General features: G+C 41.2%; 2 protein-coding genes across 4 annotated transcripts; both read right to left on the bottom strand.

Annotated features, from left to right (window-relative positions):
• Window positions 1-3,199: 3,199 nt before the first annotated feature.
• kcnk4a (potassium channel, subfamily K, member 4a) lies at window positions 3,200-10,314 on the bottom strand. 2 transcript variants are annotated; one of them, XM_077732995.1, is made up of 8 exons: window positions 9,534-10,314; window positions 7,948-8,020; window positions 6,325-6,597; window positions 6,055-6,172; window positions 5,833-5,993; window positions 5,445-5,631; window positions 4,619-4,755; window positions 3,200-4,317 (listed from the first exon to the last, which is right to left on the bottom strand). In XM_077732995.1, exons 3-8 carry the CDS (start codon window positions 6,511-6,513, stop codon window positions 3,448-3,450), a joined length of 1,662 nt encoding a protein of 553 aa, XP_077589121.1. In that variant the 5' UTR covers window positions 6,514-6,597; window positions 7,948-8,020; window positions 9,534-10,314; the 3' UTR covers window positions 3,200-3,447. The 2 variants fall into 2 exon arrangements, with proteins under 2 accessions (XP_077589121.1, XP_077589120.1); XM_077732994.1 differs by having other exon boundaries at window positions 6,325-6,576; window positions 9,534-10,313.
• A 353-nt stretch (window positions 10,315-10,667) lies between these two features.
• LOC144207498 (uncharacterized) lies at window positions 10,668-22,262 on the bottom strand. 2 transcript variants are annotated; one of them, XM_077732992.1, is made up of 17 exons: window positions 21,995-22,262; window positions 20,265-20,444; window positions 19,807-20,003; window positions 19,642-19,745; window positions 19,210-19,271; window positions 18,907-19,132; window positions 18,242-18,435; window positions 17,915-18,040; window positions 17,684-17,812; window positions 16,855-16,977; window positions 16,460-16,595; window positions 14,860-16,043; window positions 13,959-14,465; window positions 13,532-13,770; window positions 13,064-13,115; window positions 12,333-12,786; window positions 10,668-11,793 (listed from the first exon to the last, which is right to left on the bottom strand). In XM_077732992.1, exons 2-17 carry the CDS (start codon window positions 20,424-20,426, stop codon window positions 11,675-11,677), a joined length of 4,014 nt encoding a protein of 1,337 aa, XP_077589118.1. In that variant the 5' UTR covers window positions 20,427-20,444; window positions 21,995-22,262; the 3' UTR covers window positions 10,668-11,674. The 2 variants fall into 2 exon arrangements, with proteins under 2 accessions (XP_077589118.1, XP_077589119.1); XM_077732993.1 differs by having other exon boundaries at window positions 18,907-19,129.
• Between the last annotated feature and the right edge of the window lie 99 nt (window positions 22,263-22,361).

Below are 22,361 nucleotides of genomic sequence, written 5' to 3'. Positions count from 1 at the left end.
AAGCACATTCATCCTATCCTCTAAAACACAGGTGTCAAAGTGCCGGCTCGGGGGCCAAATCTGGACCGCTGCATCATTTTGTGCGGCCCGAGAAAGTAAATCATGAGTGCCGACTTTCTATTTTAGGATCAAATTCAAATGATTATAGATGTACATTACACTTCCTGATTTCCCCTTTTTAAAATCAATCATTACAATATTTTGAATCCAATTTTTCCTATTGTCTTTTTAGTTCAAAGGGCATTTTGTTAAATATAAAAAGCTCAAGTTAACATTTCTTTAGATCTATGAAAACAGACTATTAAGGGCTTTTGATCCAGTTCTTTTAATTCTATTTAAAAAAAAAAAAGAAAACCAATCTAAATATTAGATCTAAAATGGTCCGGCCCACATGAAATGGTGTTGATGTTAATTACCAACCCAAGTTTGACACTCCTGCTCTAAAACAACACCAATGTGTTGTATTGTGCACTGTGGAATTATGGTCAACAATAAAAACGAGACATTTGCTTCTGAAGCCATTGCACTAAATTGTATTTTTCCCTTTCTTTTTAAACCACAGGCTCACGGGGTGTGTTGCCCTCCTCCCTGAGTAAACTGGCCCCGGCATATGTTTGTCTTTTCCACTTAACTACCTCTTGCTATATCCAACCTGTACTTATCCCACTGCGGATTGCTTAGCTCCATCCCTCTGGCCTTGAAAACAGAGGGAGGGACGGGGGGCCGGACGCGGACCCCTCCGCAGAGAAAGCCATTTCTGTGCAAATTTCCCACATGCAAAAAAGTGCCCTCAGAAGATGATAAAAAAGCAGTTATGGACCACTCGCACCTCATTTCGAGGGTGATAAATGTGGGTCACACGTCATGCAGCTGTTTCCTTCCAATCTGAGCTTCGGTGCCAGCTCCTAGTGAGGCTTTTTTTTAAAATGACCATGTATTGTATAGTAAGGCTTTTTATTTATTAATTTTTTTTTAGAAATGACCATGTATTTTTTTAAGAAAAAAAGCCTTACGATATATATATATATATATATATATATATATATATATATATATATATATATATATATATATATATATATATATATATATAAATAAACATATATATATATATGTTTTTAAGAAACAAAGCCTTACGATACTATGTCGTTTTTTTAAAGAAAAAAAAGCCTTACTATACTATGTCATTTTTTTAAAGAAAAAAAAGCCTTACTATACTATGTCGTTTTTTTTAAAGAAAAAAAAGCCTTACTATACTATGTCATTTTTTTAAAGAAAAAAAAGCCTTACTATACAATGTCATTTTTTTAAAGAAAAAAAAGCCTTACTATACAATGTCATTTTTTTAAAGAAAAAAAAGCCTTACTATACTGTCGTTTTTTTTAAAGAAAAAAAAGCCTTACTATACTGTCATTTTTTAAAGAAAAAAAAGCCTTACTATACTATGTTGTTTTTTTTAAAGAAAAAAAAGCCTTACTATACTATGTCATTTTTTTAAAGAAAAAAAAGCCTTACTATACTATGTCGTTTTTTTTAAAGAAAAAAAAGCCTTACTATACTATGTCATTTTTTTAAAGAAAAAAAAGCCTGACTATACTATGTCGTTTTTTTTAAAGAAAAAAAAAGCCTTACTTTGTTGTTTTATAAAGAAAAAAGTCTAAACTATACATGATCATTTAAAAAATGCCTTGCTATACATGGTTATTCTTTGGAAAAAAATGAAAGCCTTACTATATTTGGTCTTCTTTTACGTAAAATATTGTTTTGTAAAATTGAACGTCTATTTCCATCAATAAATGTCTGCAAAATCAACTGCCCTCCTTTACCTCCTAGCACCCCGCTTACTGTCAAAAAGTTTAACACATTACAAATGGAACCAATGTCCACCATCTCCTTGACTTGCCGATCATTAAAAATGATCCAAAAAATCTTTCCCTTGAAAGAGTTAACGGTCTTTATTGTAACGTGAGGTCAATTTTGAGGCCTCAGCATTAACGCAAAAGTGCATAGCAAGCCCAAAGCCACACAAGTTCTCTTTTTAAACACATGAGGGCGTGCTGGCGCGAGGCTAAAGGCAATGTTTTATTGCCTCTCGTAAATTCAAAATATTTCAAAAAGTTCTATTTATGCCTATAAGACACCATCAGCCCAGGCGGTGTTTAGTCAAGGCAAGCCGACATTTTATTTTTATCGCCGACACTTGGAAAGAAAAAAAATACGCGGCAACGAGAACGCCGAAGGAGCGCCTTGGGGAGCCGGCGATTTTCGGGCCTGCGAGTCAGCGAGACTTCCAGGCCCCAACCGCAAGAGGCGGAGGCGGCCGAGGTCAGAGAGGACACGCCGGGGTCAGCGCGTCTCCTTGTAGACAAGGGTGAAATGGAAGAAAATTGGGAGTGCTGAGTCAAAACCTTCTTTTTTCTTCCAGTTAAGAACAACCCTGTGGTGTCACTATTTTACCCATACAATTACACATCTTATCTAAAACAATGTTTAGACCAGGGGTGTCAAACTTACTTTGGTTGGTGGGCAAAATGAATGCCAACAAGATCTCATAATCAGTTGATTTTTGGCCCAAAAAGTGAATTTACTTGATAGACGGCACTAGACTACCAATCCATTTAAAAAACAGGATGGGTGCAATAATACTTACTATTTTTTGACTCGATTTTGCAATTGGGTATCGATGAATTTGTATGAATAATATTTGGAAATTAGTTAAATAGGTTGGCAGCAACAAGGGAAGCAAAACTATAATAATAAATGGCAATGTTTTGGTGGAGCTATAATATTTGAATTAAAATCATCATTGTTTTACTTACCATTGTCAGCAGTGAATGAAGCGATGTTTAGCATTTTGTAAGGCTTTAATTTCCAATGTGGTAGCCCAGTGGTTAGCATGTTGGCCTCACAACTCTGAGATCAGGAGTTCGATCCCCAGTCAGGCCCCACAATGTTGAGTTTGCATGTTCTCCCTGGGCTTGCATGAGTTCCTCCTGTGTACCTCGGGTTCCTCCGTTAAAATCCCATCCATCTAAGAAATCACTTCTCGGCATGGTGCCTGTAGTTAGCTTGGGTGGGCTCCAGCAGCCATGTGACCTTTGTGAGGATAAGCAGTTCAGAAAATAAATTAGTTTTCAATGTACATTATGCAACAACATCTTGATCCAGATTTTAATTATATTCAAAATAATTGCTGCATTTGGCAGTTAAAGTGGCTGCAAAAAATGCAGACAAATGATTTTAGGCAGGTCACAATGAAGGAAAGTCCTAGCCGAAGCCATTTAAGTGGAACTCCATACAATTCTTTAATAAAAGATGGCTTTTGGAATAAAGACCAAATATCAGTCCTCTCACTTCTGTTCGATTTTTGCAGATTACCGTAATAATCATTGGTGAAATTTTGTAAACAAAATCAAATCTTCCCCAAATGGGCAAAGTGTGTATATGTCAAAGGGTCGGCAGCGAGTTTGTATTAGTCTCTGATAAAAACGACGAGCCCGGAGGCGGCGTGGGGGGATTGGAGGGCGGTTGCATTTCCCCGTCGTGCTCTCTCCTCATGCTCTTCCTCTTGGGTTTGCGAGGACCCCGCTTGCTCTCGTCGGCGCGCTCACTCAGCGCGTCTGACGACTCGTCGATATACGCCAGGTTCTCTCCAAAAAAGTCCAAGAGGCCCGTGGAGTAGGGCGGAGTGGCTGGTGACGAGCGGGAATCGGTCCCAACACGACCGTCCTCTTCCTCCTCTGGGTTCATTTCTCCAACGCCGTTGACAGCCCGCTGGACGCGGAGCTTCCGGAAAAGCGAGAATGACGATGACTCGGAGGAGACCTCGGACCCGGAGTCAAAGTCGGTTCCCGAGAGGGAGTCTTCCGGTTCGCCGGCTATGGCGGAACCCGCCTCGGCAGAGGACGGAGCGGCGGGAAGGGAGAAAGAGCGCATGAGCAGGTGAGGTAAGGAACGTCTCGTGGCCATCGCTGCCGCCGCGGCGGGCTTGGCCTTCGGCATCGTCCCGCCTCCGCCGAGCCTCCCCATCAGATCGAACGCCGTCGACCTCCGGGAAGTGGAGGCGAGGCCTTCCAGGTAGCCGGCGGAGCCGGACAGTCCCACCCAGCGTCCCGGGATGTGGCCATTCTCCGAGCCGCCTCGCGCCCAGTAGCCCAGCGTGACCTGGGCTCCGCGGCGGATGCGTCGACGCCCGCTTCGCTTCCAGCGCCTTCGCTGCAGGAGAAAAGGGTCATTGAATTCCAGGGGGTTGGGGATGCGGAAGTCTTTGGACATGTGCTGCGTCCAGTCGGTTGCGTGAGCACGCAGCTCCTCCATCTGATGGGTCAAAAACCAAAAAAAACTCATCATGGGCCAACAATAAAACAGCATAGCATGAGTAAATATTTCTTGAAAGCTTAACTGTTATTCAGTCTGTATCTGTACTTTTTATTAACCTCGTATGAGTTTAAATTAATAGAAATAAAAATTAACCCAAAACATTTTAGCATCAAATCATGTTGAATTATTTTTTTAAAAATATATATAGGGTTATATATATACCCAAGGAGTAACATAATGATAGAGTGAACAAATGACAACAGTGCGTAGTTTGTATGGGTGTGTGTGTATGTCTCGCCTCAGCGCGGGTCCGCTTGGAAAGAACGCGCAGCCAGTTGCCAATCATGGTGAGGATGGAAGCAAAATAGGCCAGACCAAACACAATCCACAACCACACCAGAGGTTTGAAGAACAGACCACCGGCATGACTGCCATCTGGACACACGGATGCAGTTCTATTAGTGTTGCACCCATTTTCACCATTTCTGGCCTGCCACTATCGGCCTCGTAGTCAGAGTCACGTGCAAAAAATATGTGATCGAGACATTCCTGATAAAAGGCAAGCATTGTGAGGCAGTATTCAGTGACTAAGATCCTCATCCATGGTAGAGGTTATGTCAGGTCCTTTAAATCAGGGCTAAAAAAAAACACATGGTATTCATAACTGTCCATAAACTTCAAATGTCTATTAACATCTATGCATTTTTCCCCATTACTGATTGTTATTTAGTGCAGTATTGGCACTAAATAAATGTCATTTTAAATACCAAGGCCTAAATAGAAAACTTTTGGGTGAAACGTGGTGAGAACAGTTGCTTTCATTCAACATTTGCGGCATGGCGTGACTGGCGTGACTTTGAATCAGATATATTCACAAAGGCAAGCTTTCTAAACTATTCCGTTTTTGGTGTTAGAACATTTTTCAGATTTTGTGGTTCCGAGAGTTACATAAACTGAACAGACAAAGGACTTTGTGGATTGTCTTTTACTGTCAGTAAAGTGGCGCCTATGTCCGTCTATTATGGCTATAAAGTCTGAGTCATCAAAATGTTTCGAATACAATATGCCTAACAAAAGAATTGACATGTACATACGTTCCAGAATTAAGCCAATCAAGAGCCCACCTGGAACGTAGTCTCCGAAGCCTACGGTGGTGAGCGTGATGACCACAAAGTAAAGCGACTCCAGGAAGGACCAATCTTCTGATTTCTGGAAGACGACGGTGGGCACGGCCAGGAAGATGAGGCAGCCGATGAGGATGGACAGCACGGCGGAGATCACTCGCACCGTGGTGGGACGCACTTGCCGTTTCTAATAAAGTAGGCGCATGGAAAAAATAACAACACCATTGGCTACATCAACAGAAAAGAAAAAATTAAATACATCGGAAAAAAAATGTCAATCCCATTTAGCTTTTTGTCATCTGTTTAGTTTCATTGCTATGTCGGCCATCGTCATAATAGTTTTGTTTTCTCCAATAAATTCAATTGTTTCGATAAAAATCCTTCTCACCAGGAAGAGGGCCTCGATCTTGGCGACAGCCTTGCGCAGGACGGTGCCCATGTGGTCGCCCACTCCCGCCAGCAGGATGCCAAACATAGGGATGCCCACCAGGGCGTAGCACACGCAGAAAAGCTGGCCGTACCACGTCCGAGGCGACAGGTTGCCAAAACCTGGAAGACGGTCGACGACGTCAAGGCTCGGGAGGGCACGGATGGCGACGAGCGATCAGACCGATGGTGGTGATGATGGCGCCGCAGAAGAAGAAGGCAGAGGCCACGTCCCAGCGGGTGGTGAAATTGTGGGAAAGACTGTCCAACTCCAGACCCGCTTCCACTGAGGACGCCACATCCTGTGTGTCGAATCAATTTAAATGACAACAATATCAATTGCATTGATTTTTGATGTACGATATTTGAATTGAAGTGTTCCATATGAGAAGCCCGTGGAAGAACTTTTGATCTTAGAACTGAGAAAGTATAAACAATTGATAAAAACTGCTACCTTCAGAAGCTTGTAGAATTCCTGCTCGCTCACGCAGGAGTGATATTTCAAAAAGTTGTCCTTGGCAGTGAGCAGCTCGTTGAACTTGCGATTCTCTTCGTAAGCCTCCAGATTCTGGAAGACCAGCGCCCCCATGCCCAGGTAGAGCACCACCCCGAACAGGAGGGCCAGGACCGTGGTGCAACGCATCTTGTCCGCCCCCGCTCGGGGTCACAGGTCGCGGGATGCTGTCAGGATACACTTGGGGCACAGCTGGTCATAAACAGGAAGTTCCTTTGAGAGGACCGCGGGACATGTAAACATGCAAAGTGAGCGCTTTTGACGGGCTAACGTTTTATTTATGCGCGTGTGCGTCACCATAGCGCTGTGCTGGCGGAAGTTAAGGATGTTCCCATGAACGCTAGGTGAGAAGTCATACACTGATGCTCTCATAACAACTTGAAAGTTCTCTCCTTCACCTAATTTCCTACGCCCCCAAAAAATCCAAGAAATATCAGACAAAATTACTGGCTGAATACTCAGAAAACAATAACTACTCAAGGCTTCCAGTCCAGTGAACAAATAGATTTTTACATATTCTGAAAAGCTCAATTTCTGAAAAAACATATATCAATACAAAAATAAATAAAACATAAAAACATCATACCAAAACTTAAACCGATGGTATGGGGATGCTTTCCTGCTTTAGGGCCTGGACGACTGCTTATTATTGAATAATCTTCATAGAGAATGTGTAGCTTTCAGTTGGAAACCTCAACCTCAAGCCAATGGGTTTCAGGTAAACTGTGACGTTGGTAGAAAAACTAAATAAATAAAACTCTCAAAGATGGAAGAGTGCCAATCACGTTCTGTTTTGGTTTCTTTGAAGAGGAAACTGCGAATTTGTATGAAACTTCCTTTAAAGATCCAAGATAGCAGTGCCATTAGTTGTTGATTCATTTTGCAGCTGAGCGATTTACGTTAGAGTTTCCATGGGAACATTCTTGTTTCTCACACTGCACTGCACTTTGACAATGAAAAGACACGAGCCAACTCAATAGTGAAATAGAGAAACAGTGAGAGGAAGCCATCATGACGTGTTGTGCCTTTAGTGATTTTCAACTAGCTTGCCCCTGGATGTCATCCAATGTGGCTTAATTGGTCTGAAAATGATTTATTCACTACAGTAATTTTACTACTACATTCTAGCAAATACCTCAAAACAGTGTAAGGCCAAACTCATCATAGTAATTATGGTACAGTTAATTGAGTATGCAGTAGTTTAGTGCAAAATAAAGAAAAAAATAATATATGTATTCATAATGGAAAAAGCAACTTATTTATTATTGTTAAGGGAGCTAAAAAATACTATCAGAGCAACACTAGTACCAATATATAAATCATGCATTGACATAGAATACTGGGGCATTGGCTGACGTAATTTGAGGAAAAAAGCCTTGTCTTGAAACTGTTACGGTAAAACACCGCCCTACCCCCCAAGAAATCCTTTTTCAATAAAGTGTTAAGTGAATGATGCTTCAATTTTGAATCCGTGTCCATGTCATGTGCATTTTTTTTACCTCATTAAAAAAAGATTGCATAACATTGAGCTAAGAGGAATACAGACGTCATTCAGGAGATTACCTTGGGGCTTCGAAGTCAGGAGTTCATCCCATGTTCACTCAGCTGATGAGCTCTGTTGGGCTTCGCAGTGGACCTTCAAGAAAATAACATTCTATAAGATGTATTCAAAGATGACACTTGGACAAGTTTTTCCAAAGGACCACTATATCTCTACAATCTGTTCGCTATAGTGTGTACTTAAACGTGCTTGCAGTTTATCACTACTTTGTACTGTGTTTACCTCAACGATGGAACTCCTTTTTCTTGGTGGTCCACATGCAACTTTACAATCTCATGACATTTTCCAGAGCCCACCCACACACACACACACACTGATTGTATTCTGACAGACCGGACCGCCTTTGCTCGCCTAACTCTGACGCTTATTAGTTATCGCCTTCCGAAAAGTGAGGGGTGGGGGGGTTCGGTGGTTTAGCCGTCATTGTCGGGGTAGCGGTGGGTGAGCTCATGTGAAGATAAAAAACAGAGCATATAGGATGGGGTCCGGAATCTTGAAAGGAGCACGAGATTGAAAGATGTGCACGTGAGGGGAGTGTGGGGGGCTCCAGGAGGGGCATCTTGATTGTTTAACGACCGCTAAAGGCTCTCAGTTAGGATAAATCATGATGTTGATATTTGGCTAAAGACAGATTTCATGCTTTATTTGCATGCTTGTTCGATACAATAGAAAAAGGTTTTACTTTTTCTGTGCAAAGATGCAGAATAAACTTTTTTTAATATATTAGAATTAATAATATTTACCCCATTAGGCACATTTTTTTTACAAAATAACTGCAACCTAATTAGAATATATTTTCTCATAACTTTGTAAAAATATTTTTTTTCCTCCTTTAGACTGGATCCAATGACATTTGAAATTTTCCCTTAATGGTACTGTATATTCCTTTTTAACTCATTTGGTTCTGGTTTGCAAACGAGTACTTGTATGTGTGGATATTTTTGAATTTCCCACATGGGATGAAGCGAATAATCAATTTATAGATGATGTAATGGTGGTTAAGAGTGAAAAGAATATAAGTGAACGTTGGTTATAATCCTTAGAAAAGTACAGTTAAAACTGATGTTTTACTGAAGGTTATAATCTTCACCATGCTAAAATTTAACAAAACAACTCATTGAAATTATTAAACAGAAAAATGTCTAATCCTGTTGCATTTTTAGGAATTGGGTAGTCATTCTAATAACATATTTCAAACACTAGATTTTCATGAGCTAATTAAAAAGGGACTTCTAATCCAATTTGGTTCACTTGCACAATTGTTATCGAATAGAAAACCTGTTGAAAAAATATATTTTTAATGACTGTTCAGATGTACTAAAAGCTAAACTTAAAGGAAATATTTTCAAAAATCTACTGATTAAAAAACTGCACTACATTACGATGCTTCCTATCACATACAATTCTGCAAACAAATAAACTGTGTTCCAAACAAGTTGCAGACATGAATAAGATGATTTGTTTACAAGATATGATGCATTTAAAAAAAAGTTACGCTTGCCATTCATTACTTTTCTATTAGCACAAAGTAAGAATAAGAAAATATATTGTGGATTTACCTCTAGAATCAAGAAAAAAAACTTCTTACCTAAACTTTGGTGAAACTTGACAAGGTTTATTGCTCCGATGAAAAGCATGCGACGGCATCCACCAGCACTCACTCGGGGTTTGGTGTGTGTGTGTTGTGAAAAATGGACGTGTGTTTTCTCCTTGGAAGGTGTTTCCCCATTCTTGTGACCCTACATCACTCTGACAGGAGAGAAAACTGGAGGAGGAGGGGGTGGGGGGCATTACAGGACCTGCAATTTCCTGAGATGGATATGTGTGTGTGTGTTGTTTTTTTTGGGGAGGGAAGGGGCTTAGGCAAACAAATAACTGACACTTGGCTCTTTTTAAGAAGAGTTATGGATGAAATAAAACAACGAGTGAAGTTCCGAGGCCAAATTTAGTAATAATGTGAATGGATGTTACTGTGACTCATTCACTGAGTGTGTGCTGTGCTAGTTAGTAACATTTACATTAAGAACACCTATAAAAAGTGATGCACATCCTTAACATTGCTGCTAATGTGAGTCAAAACAAGTTTAAAGGTTCGGGAAATTGTGCTGAAGGGTATAAAAAGGGGGAAAAAAAGGGAAAACAAGTTGATGTTCAAGATAAATTGTGGTCAGATGTATCTGGTAGGAATTATTTGAAGATGGAGGGGATAAAACCGGATCAGATTTGAACGAGTACATATCGATGGTGTGGTTTAAAATTTTTACGATTAGTTTTTTTCAAATGAAAAGGTCCCATTGTTTCACATTGGACTCTTAAAGGGTGTTTCAGGATATTCAACAATGCCAAACATTGCATTACTCTTTCATTACACATTAGATAGCAGTAAGCTATTATTGTAGCCACATCAGCCCTGGGGCAGTCTGACAGAAGCGAGGCAGCCAATTTGCATTATCAACCTCTCTGATCACGATCAACCACGCAATGCTACGCTACTTAAACTTTGGATTCTTGCATAGTCACGGTTTAATTTTTAGACATTTTGGTGTTACTGTTGACTTGGCTTGACATGTATTCTCTGTCATTATGACACAAATACACATTCCATCTCAAACATAGACCGGCCTGTATGCAGAAAAGAAACTGCTTTGAACAAATGACAATTCATCCACAATGTGTCCCTAAATAATTTCCAAGTACATCAGACTAAAAAAAAAAAAGTTGGCCGATTTGGAAACATTTAATTACATTCACATTAGGAATAAACAAGATACACAAACAGGCATTTGTTCGTTGCCCCTAACAAAAGACTACACAACCTAGCAATGAGGGCGTATGTGGTATGTTTAACTGTCCATTCTATATTTTCAAATCTAACTACAAAGAGTAGAAAAAGAAAATCCCTTTTTAATCTTCAAAACATTAAAGACTAAGTTGTCAAGCAAAATGCATACGAGTGATTATAACAAGCATCTTGCGCTTAAAAAAAAACAACAACGTTAGTTTTCTGTAAGAAGTCAGACCGGCAAGTGCATCAAAAGCGGAGCGCCAGGAGAACTGGCTCGCTGTACATCACCATACAAGGAGCGGAAAGTGACGCAGGTTAGCCACCGAACGACCCTCTATGACTACCCCCCCAAAAAAACACACTCTCCATCTGCAAGACGACGAGTTTAAATACACAGCTAGCCTCCAAAACACGCCATACTTTCACATTAGGAGTTTATCTTAACACCTGCCATTCACTTAAACACATTCATCTGTCCATAAATAAACTAGATGGGGAAAACTACAGGCAAAAATGTCTGATATCCCAACTGAAAGAAAAAAAAACAAAGTTGCCTCCTTCAAGAATAAAAATGTAAAAAAAAAGACACTGCTGCAGCCAGGCTCCACCATCAAAATATAAATAGTCTCTTTGGAGGGGGAAAAAAAAGGGAGTTGTGGTTCGGAAAGACCATTAAATCCCCACTTAACAACTCATGGTGCTTTGCTAAACAAGTCATGGCCGTGATGTTTAGTTATGTTCAGCGAAGGTACCACCGTATTTTGAAAGATTTTAACTTATTCACTGCCACTCAGCTAATGAGACAAGTTACCGGCCGCTATGGGATCTGATACGAAGGGGAGATGCTAGTATGACAATATGGGGTTATTTTGGTTGTGTTTCAGGGGAATTGTCTACCTGTCTGATATCAAGTCTGTCAGATGTCACACACCTTTGGTTGTCCATTAATCAGTCTCGTCCTCCGGGTTGGCTTCCTTGGGGATGATGGGGACCACGGCAGTTCCTAACAAGCCCCGCCTCACTATGTAGGGGCACGAGGGACCAGTGGGGATGTCCGCAAAACCTGCAAAACAAGAAACAAGGAATGAATCGGGAATTAGGAATTTTCAGAGATTTCAGTTAGAGGACAAATCATTAAAAATATTGATTGATACTGCATCTCAGTATGCAAGTGAGTCGAGTAGATTAATTTAGAGACAAATGCGAGTCAATCCAAAAAAGTAAAAATAGAGAGAATTTTGGCTGTTCTGATAGTACTTTTGAAAATATTGGAAATTCAATTAGAATTGTAGTTCATAAAATATGAACGATTAGCCATCACTCTGTAAAATATAGAAAATAAATGGTAAAATAAAAGAGTTTGCCAGTCCTTCATGACCACTTTCTTTAAATAAATAAACTTTGTAATGCCGTGAAATGGCTTTGCTGTCATCTTGGTGGCAAGGGGCCGTTGAAGTGAGTGGAGGATCTTCATTTTGCCAAAACTCATTGCATCTGTAGAGCAACTCTAACCTTTTTCAATATGGCATAAATGACTGGCAGATATTCACTGAGCCTGTTTTGTTTCTCCACCCCAGCAAAGATTATTAATAGAAGGAGTACCTTTCATGACAACTTCCGGGAGACCGTAGGGTTCATATTCAGTGTCGTCAAAGGCCGCCGACAGCTGCGTCCTGTTTCGTCGTATCCGTTCCGCCAGGCGCACCGGGTCAGCCGGGATGGGGAAGGAAGTGGAAAAGAGCATTTTGTCTCGCGCCTCTCGCCCCGCAGATAGCACAGCTTTCTCTCCGGGAGAGGAAGCGTCATCTAACTTGTCCTGCTCGGCCTTGGTGTCAGTCCGCGTGCGCGTACAGGGGCGCTCGGGTGGGCCCTCGGAGCCGGCGGGGCGCGACGGATCTTCCGTTTGAGTGCTGACACTTCGGGCACAGAAGTCAACTCTTGAGCTCAAGTGTTTGGCCGCTGTCCGGCCGCTGACGTGTTCTTGACCCGTTTGATGTTCAGACGCGTTGGGTGGGCTTGCACACATTCCTGACAGCTGGCTTACGTCTTCTGATGGCTAAATCACAGGAAAGAAAATCACCTGGTTTGTGTGACTTTTATTTTTTTTAACTTATGAATTTCTAGTAGAACTATTGAATTCATCTTTATTTTTTTTCAGTATGTGACAGCAATATGCCATTAGACAAATCTGCATGATAGAAAAATCACATGATTTCTATTGTAATTTACAGTGCAATATATTTGAGCAAATAAAACAAACTTCATCATTATCAACCTAAATAATTACCTTTAAAAGGAGACATAATAATTGAGTGAAAACCTAAGAAGCTTACCTTACTCATGTCAGTCTGGACACTCAAACCGGACAGGTTGACCTGCTGTATGCTTCAAAAAGAAATACAAATGTATTCATTTCAACGGTCTCTGACAATAAGTCACAACAAGTCAATAACAGGTCCATTTCCTCATCTATATTGATTTTAAAATCCCAGAATGTTGGATACTAGCATTAATTTTATCTTATACTTCTACAGTTTATTTTAGTGAAGGAAGTACAATGGCCTAAACCTATAAAACTTGGCTCTATTAGTATTATCTTATCTTAAAAGAAAATATTTAGAATTGTATCACTGTATTTGTATTCCATGTATGACTTCAAGGACAGGGAAAACTAAATTTGAAAAAATATATAGATATATGTAGCTTATTATACAACATAAACACACATAAATGCACACATACCTATAAACAATAGGTACATACATATGAATAGTTTATTATACACATATAGTGTGGGTTACCTGGAGGAGAGCATGCGACCTTGCAGCCTGTTGGAGGTGGAAGACAGCAACAGCTCATCTTCTCTAATCACCAGTGTTGTGTTATGGCCTATGGTGTTGGCCTGTGTTGGTCTTTCCATCTCCTGGCCCTGATTTAAAGTGGAAGAAGGTTGACCAGCCAAACGCCAGATGGCCAATTCCTCAGCTTGCTCCTGGGACACCATCATAAGCTCCTCTCGCTTCCTCTGCAGCGCTACCACCTGAGAAAGGATTGATGATACAACAATAAATGCAGTGTATGTGGGAAATGATTGCCTACAATCAAGTATTGCTCTTTGCAGGACAGTCATCAACCTGTTTGACTTAAAAACAGTTAGGTAAAGCAATGGGAAGTTGAATGCTCTGTTTAGAAATCAAACACCATAACTTTTCACTCAAGTGATGATACCTGTGTTTGCAGGTGCCTGATGAGATCATCATTCTTTTCCATTGGAGTGATATCATGAAGTGTATTGGTTTCCATTGAGAGATACGTTGGCATCGTTTCACACGTATCTGGGATGATGAGAGTCTCCAAACTTTGTTTGAGAAATTGGTTTTCCTTTTGGACAGCGACTCGGGAGGCAACCGCCAAAGCGTCTTGACCGGTTTGATCAAAGTGTTTTAATGTAATAAGGTCACATTGAGAGGTAGCGTCTATTTTATGGTTTGATTGTGTATCTGATGAGCCCATTGATTCAAAAGAATCATCCTTTCGCTCTTCATTTTCCACTTTGCAAGTGTTTCCCTTTGCGTTCTCATTCTTTAGCATGTCCAGCTCTTGTAAACAACGCCGTAGTTCTTCTCCCTGGCTTAGGAGGATGCCATCCTTCTCCTGCAGTTCAGTGAGAAGTCCAGAAATGTACTTGCTCTGTTTTTCGAAGCCCAACGTCAGCTGCCTGGTCTGACTGGTCAACTAAGAGAGAGGAGAAATGATTAAACAGGAAGACTATTGATAAAAATGCATGAAGAATTCACACCATGACAAAAAATACATGTGGTATAAAATTAATTTCCATTCAGTAATTAAATTTCCAAAAATAATTGTGTAAAACAAACAGTTTAACTCCTGCTATAGTAAAAGTAAAACTGAAATATAAAAAAGAAAAACTTGATTTTTGGTCCTAATTTTATATTATGGTATGACAATAACATATTTATCCATGTTTGGAAGATATAGACGATATTCTAGTAAAATATTTCGTTATCAACCCGTTGTTCCCTTAATAAAAAATGACACATCAATTGGGAAAATAAGTATCAGAATAAAATCACCATATCAATCAATATATTGTAACGTATGGGTTTACCTGGCTTTGAAGGGCTGTGAATTTAATTTGGAGCTGGTCGGCCCGTTGAGTCTCCTGTGCATTTTCTCTCTTCAGCTCTTCAATTTCCCCAATGAGTTTGGAGGACACACACTCGGTATCAGCGATTGTCTTGTGTGCTTGTTGGGAAATCAGCTCATTGTGCTGCTTGGTGGATTGGCACAGGAGGACGTACTGCTCGGGTGACGGTACATCATCGCCTGAGATGTTGGAGTTGAGGTGGTCACTGTGGAGTGTCCCGTAAGTCAGGAGGCCATTGGTAACCACTTTCTCCTGGGCTAGAGACTCTTGGACTTTGCTGCTCTTCATTTCAGCAAGCTGACTTCTAAGTTCTTCTAGTTGGATGCTCAGTTCTTTCTTTCCCTCTTTCTCTGTCAAAGTAATTTTCATCAACTCCTCTTTCTCCTGCTCTCTGCCTTCTTGTTCTAAAGCCAGCTGAACTTTAAGCTCCCCAACTTGCTTCTTCAGCTGCATGTTAAGCTGCATCATTTCCATCTCCCGTGCCTCTTGTGCCCGGTCGATCCCGTCCAGATCTTCTTTCCCTTCCAATTCTTTAAGGTTCTTCCTCAACCTGTCGTTCTCTGACTTCTCCCTGTCCAGTTGAGTCTTTAATTGCTTGTCCTGTTCTGCCTTCTCGGCACCCTGGTTAGCATGTTTGCGACTCAGCTGCTTGAGACGGGTCCTGGCCTCCGCTTCGGAACGTCGTTGGACTTCCAGGTCTTCCAGACGTTTGTGGAGTTCTTCGCGAACGTCGTGCAGCTCTGAACGCAACGCAACGTTCTCCTTCTGGAGGTCATTAGTGCAATTTGTCTTCTTGAGAATAACGATGCCGTTCTCCACTTCGCCGGGCGAGTCGTTGGATTCGTAGGAAATCTTTTCTTCGTAGTTTTTCCCTCGGGGAGAACACTCAGTGTCAGACGTTATATGTTCAGAATCTATACCTTCGCCAGGTTCTCTGCCAGGGGGGAAAGATATAGAAATTTCGGCCCTTTGCAGGTCCTCTTCTTCTTCTTTTCGCCCTTTTGGCTCAACCCGGGCCGTGGGAGGACTCTTGGTGTACGTGGACGTGCGAGTTTGATTAGAGGTGGGCTGAGATGAAAAGCTTTGGGTAATGGGCCTAGTAGGCACAAGGTGTGTGGAATCTGGTAGAGGTGCAGCTTTTTGTTCTGAGGGCAGAAAACACAAGTTGCACATAAAATGGTTTTAATGACAGAACATTGCAATATATTGCAATTTTTTGACAGTGCAAGAAAACTATTTCTATGGTATTTCTGGCACAGGGATTCACTGCATGGATTTAATTTGCTTTGGGAAAAAGACTGTTTCAGATACAAGTGACTTAAGTCGACTTAATGTCGCAATTTAATATTCACCAGCAGGTGGCAGAAAGGGGTGAGTTGTGCACAGCCCTTCATACTCATTTAAGACTAAAACCCTAGTATTGAAACACTAAATGAATTAATTCAGTGGATTATGCTTAAAAGTAATACTGTAAAGTATACTAAAATTACAGTTCACAGTGCATATATTATGTGGAGGCTAAAATACTGCATTTTGTTTACAATAAGTGGACTTAGTGCACCTTGCAGTTCTTTGAGAAGGTAAAGTGCATCGTCTCGCTCTTTTGCCAGTCTGCTTGCCTCATCCTCCAAAGCTCGCGTTCTTTTCTTGCTCTGCTCCAGACTAATGGCCACGCCTTCCGCCTCAAGCATCACCTCCTAACATCAAATGGAAACAAAGGCTATTAGCATCTGTTGTAACCAAATCTGTTGACTGTGCTGAAATAATTATTGAATGTTACCGTAAATTGATCATAAATAGAAGGCGTTTCCTGCTATCATTTATTTAATAGGTCCTTAATGGACCTCACATTTGGTACATTAAGACACTGTTTAAAAATGTACCCAGTTCTCCGTGTCCAGTTAATTCATAATTGATGTGTGCAGACTAGTTTGGAGGCGCGGTATTGTCTTTTACCTTCAGTTTTGCTTGTAATTGCGTCTCTTTTTTCTGACTCTCCTGCAGCTGTCCTTCTGTGAATTTGACTCTCTCTTTGAACGATTCCAACTCTTTCTCCAGTGTTTGCTTCTGCTGAGACAGCTGCAAAGGGGGGAAGAGAAAAAAAATCAGAAGTCAGCTATTTCAATACTAACGAAGGAAAGGAAGAATGAAAACAATGAAAATGATGCATTTAAGTCTCGCCTTCCAAATATCGGACACAAAAACCAATATTTTATATGCGAAATCACATCCATGCAGCCTTCACACTCATCGCCAAAAATAATGCATTACACTATCAGTTAGTTTGCCCTGCACTCAACATTCCTTGAAGGATGAGGAATAACAACCCAAATTGTTCATGCAGTATGCTTTAAAACATATTTTTACTTCCAATGCCTTCATACTTCTCTGACTGAGAACGACAATGAGTTAAGTTTTGACACCACTCTGCTTTCCAAATGCTTCCTCCGCCTTTAACTTTTCTTTGGCTCAACCTTTCCGCTAGGGAGAAAAAAACGTGAGAAGAGGAAAAGGAACGAGTAGTGATTACAGGTGGAAGGAAAACGGAGAGAATGAGAGTGAAGAAAAGCGAATGGTAGGGCGAGTACTAAAGAAAGATGTGAGGAGAGTGAAAAAAAAAACAATAAAAAAAACAAGATAAGTTTATTGAACTTTAGCACAGTGAAGGGAGGAGGCGTGAAATGGAATAAAGGTACCAATGTAGACAAAGCTAAGCTGAAAACAACAGCAATAGCAGTTGTTGAAGGAACATTTACGTTGGGGCTTTGCTATGAAATGCACTAACCTTGTCAGCTTGTGCCTGAAGAGCATTGTGAAGCGTCCTGGCCTGCTGCAGCTCCTGGTTGAGTTTATTCACTTCTTGTTGATGCTGCTTTTCCATACACTGCTTCTCCTTTTGCAGCTCTTGAAGATCCTGAGAGGCAACAAGCATTAAGCTTCAATTTTCAGTGTATGAAACCGGACGTGCATCTTAAACTGGAATGACAGTGAGTCTGATATCCTAGTCCTCCCTCACCCTCTGATGTTGCTTGTCCATCTCCTTCGTTCGCTGTTGATGTTGCAGTCGACTGCTTTCGGCATTCTGCCGGTGACACTTGAGCTCCTCTTGAAGCTGCTTAAGCTTATGTTCTACTCCAGACGCCTGTAAAGGACACAAAGTAGTGATCCTATTTTGTAAGCTTTCAAGTGAAATAGGTTGACACATATGCCAAATTTACTGTATAGTCAATCTAAAAACGTTTTGAGCAACTTTGGTTTGTGTGCAAACAAAAAGGAGTTAACAACTAGTAAATAGTGAACTAAATAGACTCATAAAACCAAAAAACGTAGCACATGTCAATACCCGCTCGCTCTCCTGACTGATACGTGTGTGGGCCACGCTGAGTTCGTTGTGGGCTTTCTGCAGGCTGATCTCCGCGGCGGACATTTTCTTCTTGCCTTGTGCCACTTCGTCCTGAAGGGACTTCAGCGTGGTGGCCTTCACGCTCAGCTCTTCCTCTAGAGACGCCACGTGACAGCGCATTTGTGACAGTGTCGCTATCGGACAGAAGAGAGACCATATTAATATAGCATTGGTTTAGTGATCATCATACAAATACAGGAATTTTTGACTTTTGTGTTTTAAGCCATGCACGCGGACACAAAAGCTTTTGTTACTACCGCTGCAGTCAGTGAACACAGGGGCTGTTTCTGAACTGATAAAACATCCAGTAGGTTTTATCTCACCACCCTCTTGGTGGCAAGATGACAAAAACACACACATGCACGCCTTCAGTAAACATGGAAACAATCCATAGTCTACCATTGACAGTAATCCATTATTTGGATTGCCAGTTCAAACAGATAGTGTTCTTATCGCTAAAATTTGAAACACTGTTTTTATTGTGACCTAAAAAAAAGTCATAAATGGGGCCTATATTTTATGGACACTATGAATGAATTGGCCCAATTGAAGAAAACATTTGAATCTTCTAACCACCTTTGAAACAATTTTACACCTGCACTCACTGTCTAATTTGGTGCCGAGTTCCATCTCCCTGCTTGGCGCCTCCCGCTTTGAATGGTCCACAGCGGGCGTCTGGGGAGAAGACGGATAGCCTCTCCCAAGCGCCGGCTTGGGGTCGTCCCGTTCCCACGGAAACACAGCCAAGGGAGTGAAAACAGAGTCCAATTGATCGGACGGGTGGCTGCGGGGCAGCGAGTCAATGGAAGAGTCAGAGAACCGCAGCCGCTGCTGAGACAATGATTGTTTTTTGTTATCATCCAAATCAACTAAGATAAACATGACATATACCTAATGCTTGTACTTACTTGCATATATGGCGGGCTCGGCGAATCCCCTCTGTGCAACGTCCTCTCATCCTTTTGGCTACCTGATGGACAAAAACACAGCATTTGAACAGATCCCGATTTTTTTTTAAGCAGAAGAAGAAAGAAGTGTAGTGAATTGATCTCCGGACAGAAGAGGAAATATATCCAAATCCATGGGGAATTTATTGGGTGGGCCTGGGGAAGAAGAGGAAGTACATCCAAATCCATGGGGAAGTTTTTGGGTGGGCCTGGGAAAGAAGAGTAGCTCTGGGATTTCAATCTCTAATCTCTGCTTTCAAGAGACCATTCATTTCACTATGACTTCATAAAAATGGCAAATGATAGGTCTACAAAATTCAAGAAAATAAAGAAAGCCCAAAGACACTAGTGGAAATGTTTGCACTTATAAGCGGAGTAGCTTTAGGGGGGTACCATGCTGTTTCCATGACGGGCTTGGAGTCCAGCAGGGTGTGGAGAAAGGAGTGCCGTCTATAGACCTGCTGCCATTTTGGAGCTTCTCTAGTTCTGCTTCCAGTCTGCAAAAAGGAGCCATAATTGTCAGCTCATCTCAAAAAACTTGATTCGCTTGCGTTGTACCTTTTCACGTCCAGTGCCAGTTTGCTGCTGAGAGTACGGGCGGCATCGAGCTGACCCTCCAAAGAGCACACTTGGGCCTGCTTAGTCTGAAGCTCCTGGTTGAGACGCTGCCGTCCATTCACGACGAGCTGGGCTTCCTCTCGGACGCTTTGAAGCTCCTTGCGTACAGCCTGGAGCTCGACACGCACCTCCTCGTACTTCAACAAGACAGAAGAGTTGATAAACTGTGTGCTGGCTCTTGAAAACCAATGACTTTCTTTTATTATCTATCTATTTATTAAACAAATTATGTTTTCTTTTTAACTTCCACCATGGGTAAACATTCAGATCATTGCATTGAAAAGCACATGCCACCAGCAAAAATCAAGGTTTTTATATTTCATGTTGAATTGTTGTTAATTTCACAGGATTTTTTTTTTAATTTTAAGAACAATCGCTCACACTGATTGTGTTTGTACCTTCTGACTTTGCTTATCATGGCTAATGTGGATGTTGTCCAGTTGGAGCTGCTTTTGCTTGTTCTCTCTGAACAGAATTTCCTGGTAGGCCTGAAGCTTTTTCACCTTTTGCAAAACCCGTCCTGACAGACCCACCGTCCAGTCCTCCTCAGCCCAGCTCATCGCTTGCTCTGCTTAGCCCTGAAAATAAAAAAAACAGCCACAGAGAACAATGCTTATTAGCCCTTCAAGTCCATTTAGTCTATCCCTCTCGAGCACTAGGAATTAGTCAGTCCCCAGAGCAACGACAGTCAGCTGTTGGTTTGAAGAGGGCGGAAACAGGAAGTACAAGACACTCGTGTTGTGACAGTGAATTCTTCCCGCTGTTCCCTCCTGATGGATTGTGTTATGTTGTCATGCAGGGTTGTCACTGCGGGGCCAGCTATGACTCAATGTTTCGCAACACTTGTGGGACTCGAAGTTGAAAATTAATCCCATATTTAGACACGTCCGACATCCGGGTAGGAAAATTACACGCATGCAAACAGCAAGGCTTATAAAAAGCGAAAGTGGGAATGTTTTTTTTTTTTTTAACTATTGCCTGACCAAACCAGTTTTGCTAATGCACAAGGAAGAAGCTCTGTCATGGGGGGGAAAAAGAAATGCAAGCCACCAAATACTTTTGGAAGTGTCACCAAGGTTCATTCAAGTTTGGTTTTCTTATGGTAAGTATAGTCAATGTAAGTATAGACATATACATGTGGCAATGACAAGCTCGAGTGGATACATGTAAGAAGAATGCAAATACTAATAACTGATTTCAGATTGCACTGCATTTTTCCATGTGTGCATCATAAGCACATGAGAGAAGAGACTCTCTCACAGTAGTTTCCAAAAAATCTTTACCTCACTGCTTGAAATTCTTTTACATTTGCTTTCTATTTTTATCTATTCATTTTCCAAACCACTTATCCTGACAAGAGTCACAGGGGGTGCTGAAGCCTATCCCATCTAAGTAAGGACTGACCTGGGATTGAACCCACGACCTTAGAACTGCGAGGCCAACACACTCATCCACCGGGCAAAATTATTTTTACGCATTTTAGTCAAAATGCAATACTTGTGTTAAATGACTTCGACTTGTGTCATGTTATTATTTTATCCTTGCTTATGCTTTTACAATTTATTCTCCTTTAACAGTATACTTTATAGCTCTCTGATATCCATTCCTTTTCTTTAAACTACCTTAATTTGATTTCCCTTCCTTGTTTTCATCTAATTTCTGTCCTTTCTTTTCCAACCCATCCTACCTTCAAACCATATCATCCATCATCCCTTTTGTTCATCCTTTGAACTACCCTAATCTTTCCTAGCATCCCTCCTCTCCTCTTTCATCCAGTCTTCTTTCATTTATTCCACCATTAGGAAAAAAAGTTGTACTTTTTCGTTTCTCTTTTGACTACACACACACACACACACACACACACACACACACACACACACACACACACACACACACACACACACACACACACACACACACACACACACACGCACACACACACACACGCACACACGCTTTTATCAGTCGATGACAACAAATCAGGCTGATGACAACAGGCGTTATTGACAACCAATAACAAGTGCAAAGTTAGTTTAAACCCTTGGAAATCTGACAATTAAGTGAACATACTCCCTTCAAAACTAAAAAAACAAATAGATAACGCAGACAAAAGAAGATCTTTACTGACCATTCACTTTGTAAGCGTGGACAAAAGGGACGCCAGCCGGCAGGCAACAGCGCAACTCGCCGCACTCCAATTCAGGAAAATCCCGGACGTTCGAGTACAAATTTGAGGAGAACAACGTCCGCTTGTTGTCGATTGATCGTATTGTTGTTGTTTTTTCTCTTCGTAAGACAACCGATTGAGTTGGCTGGGGAGCGTCGGTCGCGTGCAGCTCACAAGCCGACAGGAGAGTTTGTGGCACGAGGCGGGGTGTGGCTTGATGACGTAGAAGGAAAGCCCTTTCTGAGGATTTCAGCCAAAAAGCATCACATTATATAAAAATACAAAATAATGACATGGACTGGACTTATTACCTGTGTATATTAAATTT

The sequence above is a fragment of the Stigmatopora nigra genome, chromosome 14 (assembly GCF_051989575.1).
Source record: "Stigmatopora nigra isolate UIUO_SnigA chromosome 14, RoL_Snig_1.1, whole genome shotgun sequence".
NCBI classification, from domain to species: domain Eukaryota; kingdom Metazoa; phylum Chordata; class Actinopteri; order Syngnathiformes; family Syngnathidae; genus Stigmatopora; species Stigmatopora nigra.
The sequence above is the reverse complement of the archived record's forward strand: the minus strand, read 5'-3'. Positions and strand labels throughout refer to the sequence as shown.